This window comes from Lithobates pipiens, unplaced genomic scaffold (assembly GCF_037356315.1).
Source record: "Lithobates pipiens isolate NorthernLeopardFrog02 unplaced genomic scaffold, aLitPip1_a1.2 Scaffold_27, whole genome shotgun sequence".
NCBI classification, from domain to species: domain Eukaryota; kingdom Metazoa; phylum Chordata; class Amphibia; order Anura; family Ranidae; genus Lithobates; species Lithobates pipiens.
The window spans coordinates 214,844,580-214,850,579 of NW_027507788.1; the positions used below are offsets into that span (position 1 = coordinate 214,844,580).

The following is a 6,000-nucleotide window of genomic DNA, read 5'->3' on the forward strand; positions in this document are numbered from 1 at the left end:
TACTGCATGATGGAAGGTGACAGACTTTTTTCTATGGCTGCGTGTTACACTGCAATCTGAACGAACAGTACAAATCTGCTAAATTTGTTTTAATGCACAAAAAATGCTATTGGAAGCCTTTTTTTTTTTTAGGGATCATGAGATATTTTAATAAAACATAGGGAAGAACTTAATGTACAACAATATGGGCAACACCTTACCTGATAATACTGTCTACACAGTTGATTTGCTGGTATGAAGGTATGTGCTGCCCCTTCCTGGAGGTTTCACAGGATGATGCTGCAGGTCCCTTCACCATCATGTTTTCCCGAGGTCGTACAAAGGCATTTGGATTGAGTTTTGCTGTTAAAAAAAAAAAAGAAAGAAAAGGAAGTCAGACTATGTACAGTATTTACAGCCTGGACTCCAGGCAGGGGGTCTGGCCTGGCTGGAGTCCAGGCTGAGGTTGCCACTTGGAGTTGGGGACATAGGGAGACTTTCTTCCAGTTTGAACCTGTAAACCTCGATTACATTTATGTAGGGCTTTTTTTTTCAGGGGGAACTTGGTGGAACTCGTTGCCACGACCTCTGGCTCAGACCTGCTCACCACAATCACTTGTAAACACAGAATTCCGGTTTCTGTGTTTACAAGTGACAGCTCTGCATTCTGTGTGTAACCCCCATGAACTCTGCACTCTGAATGCAATCCTGGTATTTAATGCCCCTTTAAGACCCTCCTACTGTTTGTGAAATTTGACCGACGACACCCACTATTTCATATGATTTGGAGGGTGTGGGTGTGTGGGGGAGGGGGGGTCGTGATTGAGTTCCAGCACCTGTTTGGAGGCAAAAAAAAGCCCTGCATATATGCTACTACAAAAGGAGGCTCTGCTCCTCGTTTCTCTCCTCCAAAAAACGTACACAATTATTTTTCAAATAGAATCTAAGAAATGGTGCAGCTTTGTGTACCAAGGGAACTTTGCCTTTGTCACTAACTGCACCAAAAAAACACGTCCCTTTGACATGTATATGTAATGTATTCATGAGGTCAATACCATGTAAGCGTGTTTATACAGATTAAACCTTTTCTACTACGTGCATTATTGTTATGTATTGTCGGACTCCATATGCCAACTAAATATACTTTCTAATTATCTCACCCCCCACAAATCAATAGCCTCATTTAACCACATAAGCCCCAGACCATTTTGCTGGCCAAAGACCAGAGCACTATTTGCGATTCGGCACTGCGTCACTTTAACTGACAATCGCGCGGTCGTGCGACGTGGCTTCCAAACAAAATCAATGTCTTTTTTTTTTACCACAAATAGAGCTTTCTTTTGGTGGTATTTGATTACCTCTGCGGTTTTTATTAATTGCGCTATAAACAAAAAAAAAAGCATTATTTTTTACTTTTAGCTATAATAAATATCCCCCAAAAATATATATAAAAAACATTTTTTTTCCCCTCAGTTTAGGCCGATACATATTCTTCTACATTTTTTTTGCTCAAAAAAATAAAAAATCGCAATAAGCATTTATTGATTGCTTTGCGCAAAAGTTAGTTTTATAGCATTTTTATAAATAAAAACATTTACTAGTAATGGCAGCGATCAGCGATTTTTATTGCGACTGCGACATCATGGCGGACACGTCTGACATTTTTGACACATTTTTGGGACCCTTGTCATTTATACAGCAATCAGTGCTATACAAATGCACCGATTCCTGTGTAAATGACACTGGCAGTGAAGGGGTTAACCACGTGGTGGCCGTGTAGGGGTTAAGTGTGTCCTAGGGGCAGTGTTGCTAACTGTGGGGGAGCATAGCTGTGTTTTACACATCACTGATTTCTGCTCCAATCACAGGGAGCAGAGATCAGTGTCACTTGTTGCTAGGCAGAACAGGGAGATGCTTGTTTACTTTAGCATCTCCCCGTTCTTCCTCGCCGTGAGACGATCGCAGGTATCCCCACTGCGATTGAGTCCGTGGGACCCGCGATTGGACTCATTGAAGTCCCGACTGATGTGCCCGAGCGTGCCGCCGCCGGTGCGCACGCGATGGCACAGTGGCAAATTTAAAAAGGGACGTACCTGTACGCCCATTTGCCTGTCTGTACCATTCTGCCGACATACATCGTCGTGCGCCGACTAGGAAGCGGTTAAAGTCCCACCTTCTTTTTTTTTTTTTTTGTACCTGAACTAGGGATGGAGGCACAGACCCATGTGCTTCATTTAAAGTCCCAAACCCCCCCCCATTATTCTTTTTTTTTGTAACGGACGTCTTCTGTACTTTTTTTTTTTATACAAAATTTTTTATACAAAAGAAACAGAAATGCTACTCAATTCACCTTTCTGAGCGTCCCTGTCGAGTATCTCCCGTTTCTTGGGCACAGACTTGCTCCTCGTGTCAATGTAGACCTGCTGACCGAGATTCTTGATGCGGTTGATGTCTGTGCACACTTGTTTCAGAGTCATCTATAGCAGGAGACAGGAAAAAAGGAACACGTGAGTGGGACAAAAATTTCACTAAATGTATATTTTCATTTCATGTTCTATGGGGGGGGGGGTTAGAACTTGGCGGAGATTCCCTCATTTTCCATCCCTGTGGAACTAGCATGATTTATTTATAAAGGCAAACAGGCTGCTCACTTTGCAAGGGAAGTTGCACTTTGCAAGGAAATCTTCCTTTCGCTTAGTGAATGAGGTGAAGTTCTGCTGACTTCCATCATCCAATCACAAACATATCCCCCCCCCACCCCTTGTACCTGACCGGGTGCTCTTTGCAAATGTAAGGTTTACCAGTCATTAAGCTATGGGGAAATCCCCTTGCAAAGTGAATGGCCATTAGTAAATCATCACACGTATCACACTGCACTCAGTTTGCACACAGCAGATGAAATTTACCGGTTCTTTGTGCGATTCATCCACGCAGTTCCCATTGGAATCACTAGAAGAGGCGATACTGATGTAATGTTCATAGGATCCATTGCTACCCAGACTCCCGTAGCCACTGGAACCGTTGTTATGTACAGGCTGCAGCAAATAAAAGGATTACATTATACAGACTCTAAGATTAGACTATGATGACTATGGTGTAGGAGGCCATACAGTTTTAGAGAATACCTGGTTTACCCGTAACAACTTGTTAAAAAAAAAAAAAAAGGAAGAAGAAGAAGAAGAACATTCTTTAGCAAGGAACATACATTCCACATTAATAATTATACTACCAAAATGAGTGTGTGCTGTAAATTGCCTCCAGCATTGTTCCGTTTCTTCTTGTTGGAAGCACCCATTTTGCTGAAGCCCAGAGCCCCTGAACAGCAGTAAATCATAAAAAAAACGCAACTAAACCCTGCAATTTAATGGTTTAAAAAAAAAAAACTGTTAAATCCCTGGAATGCCGGGATTGCCAACAGTCACATTTGCTTGTGCTCTCAACCAAACTGTCAAACCATCAAATGCAGTAGTGCATTTCGATTTTGTGCTGCCCTAGGTCTGACGAAACTCGTGCGCCCCCTAATTTAAATACGACCCATTTTCCTGTCAAGGCCACACCTATTGTTGTTTAACCACCTCCCGCCCGCCCTATAGCCGAATGACGGCCGTAGAGCAGGCGGGTTCCTTCGAGCGGTCGTCCCTGGACCCCCTTGTGTTTACTCCGCAATGCACGCCGCCGGGGGCGTGCATCGCGGAAGTTTTGTATTCGCTGTGTCTCCCGGAGACAGGCAAACATAGATCGCCGTGAACGGGGGGGGGGGAGAGAGAGAGAGAGAGAGGGGGGGGGAGAGAGAGAGAGGGGGGGGGAGAGAGAGAGAGAGAGAGGGGGGGGGGGGGAGAGAGAGAGGGGGGGGGAGAGAGAGAGAGAGAGAGAGAGAGGGGGGGGGAGAGAGAGAGGGGGTGGGAGAGAGAGAGAGAGGGGGGGGAGAGAGAGAGAGAGAGAGGGAGGGAGGGGGGGAGAGAGAGAGAGAGAGAGAGAGAGAGAGAGAGAGAGAGAGAGAGAGAGAGAGAGAGAGAGAGAGAGAGAGAGAGAGAGAGAGAGAGAGAGAGAGAGAGAGAGAGGGAGGGAGGGAGGGGGAGAGAGAGAGAGAGAGAGAGAGAGAGAGAGAGAGAGAGAGAGAGAGAGAGGGGGGGGAGAGAGAGAGAGAGAGAGAGAGAGAGAGAGAGAGAGAGGGGGGGAGAGAGAGAGAGAGAGAGAGAGAGGGGGGAGAGAGAGAGAGAGAGAGAGAGAGGGGGGGAGAGAGAGGAGAGAAGAGAGAGAGAGAGAGAGAGAGAGAGAGAGAGAGAGAGAGAGAGAGAGAGAGAGAGAGAGAGAGAGAGAGAGAGAGAGAGAGAGAGAGAGAGAGAGAGAGGAGAGGGAGAGAGAGAGAGGGAGAAAAGCCATATCTATATTTATTTACACACACACAGAGATAAATACATACACATAATAAATTAAAGTATACAGACACACACACATACATAAACAAGCAGGCACACATACACAACACACACATTCAATCTTCATTTTATCAAATGCGTTATAAATGTTTACAGTGTATCTGAAACAATTATTATTTTAAAATAGTGAGGGAGGAATGGTAAGAACTAGAGATGCACTGGAATTTCGGCAGCCGAAAATGGGGTTATCAGAATTTTGGCCGATAAACCCCAGCAGATCTGGTCATTGACAGGCTCTCCTTGGACTTAATGCCGGATGATAATCCAACTTAAACTTATTACGGGTGTAATGGTTACATGGAAATGTAATTTCTCTATGTACGTTGGATCTTGTATAATAGGTTTGACTTCAGTGCTAGCTACACTGTGATTGTTGATGGTCTTAATCTTAACTGGATTTGTATACCATACAAAGTATGTGGTTGGCCATGTTGATCTGGGCTGTATGTAACCAATAAAAGTTTTTTTTTTCTTTAATATAAAAAAAAAGGAAGGAAGGAAGGAAGGAAGGAAGAACAAGCTGAAGTTAGAAGCCGATTGGCTACCATGCACAGCTGCACCAGATTCTGAGTGCTCCAGTTTTAGTAAATCCCCCCTCTCTGTTTCACATACAACATAGACCCTCTACTGAGGCATAATGAGCTTTACCTGTAAAAGGACTTTATAGATCTGTCCTTGCAATTCCTTTATTTCTTTGTCAACATTGACGATTTCTGCATTTCTGGCAGCAAACACATCTTCATTCAGAGGTCCCCTAAAATGAAAAAGCGATACATGTGAGATCTGCATATTATTAGAGGTTCAGGTTCCCTGTCTAATCCTCTTGCTGTCTAATCTCCAGGAGAAGACAATGGCTTCTCCTGCAAATATTTATTGCTCTAAAGCCGGGTGCAAACTAGAGTTTTTTTTTTGTGCACCCCAAAAGACTGACAGCTCCAGTCGGGAGCCGCTGTACTAACCATGCAAGGTTAGTCCAGCGATCTCCCCCACTGTGCTGTTGTGTTCTGACAGGGGGACGGCCCCCCACCAGAACACTCCAGTCAGCCTTCTCTTCCATTGGCTGAGAGCGCTGATCGGGAGTCAGTCGGCTGGTTTTCCAGCATGCACAGCAGGCTTCTGTCACACAGAGCGACATACACATTGGCAGAATGTCGGCCGGTATTTTTTTTTTTTTTTAACCGGCAAATGTCTCACGACATTCTGCCCGTGTGTATGGGGGCATAACCTTCTGCCGCCCTACCTCTGTCTTGAAGAAAAGAACAATAATAAATTAAAGTGGTTGTAAACCTCAGATGTGAAATATGAAAATATCATATCCCTCTATAGCGTGCATTTGTCTCAGTCCAGAGCTCTAAGGGGTTGAATACATCAGTTCAAAGTGCTGAATTTTAAAGCTGGTCTAAGAGTTCAGGAAAAAAAAGTGGGCGGAGAGCTGAAGTTACACAGAGCTCTGTGTTGCAGAGCTCAGCGAGAAGAGCCCTGACAGCTGATTGGAGTAAAGGGACATACCCCCTTGACACAGCACACAGGAACAGAGCCGAGGCCATCAATCAGCTTTGAGGTCCCTCCCCTGTCACCATTT

General features: G+C 44.6%; 1 protein-coding gene across 1 annotated transcript in view; it reads right to left on the reverse strand.

The window, feature by feature from the left end:
• PER3 (period circadian regulator 3) overlaps positions 1 to 6,000 on the reverse strand; it is a gene marked incomplete in the record, with an annotated part of 94,923 nt that overhangs the window by 40,189 nt on the left and 48,734 nt on the right. The window contains 4 exon segments of the mRNA XM_077458240.1: positions 201 to 342; positions 2,330 to 2,456; positions 2,886 to 3,014; positions 5,067 to 5,172. Coding sequence (XP_077314366.1) covers positions 201 to 342; positions 2,330 to 2,456; positions 2,886 to 3,014; positions 5,067 to 5,172 — 504 coding nt within the window.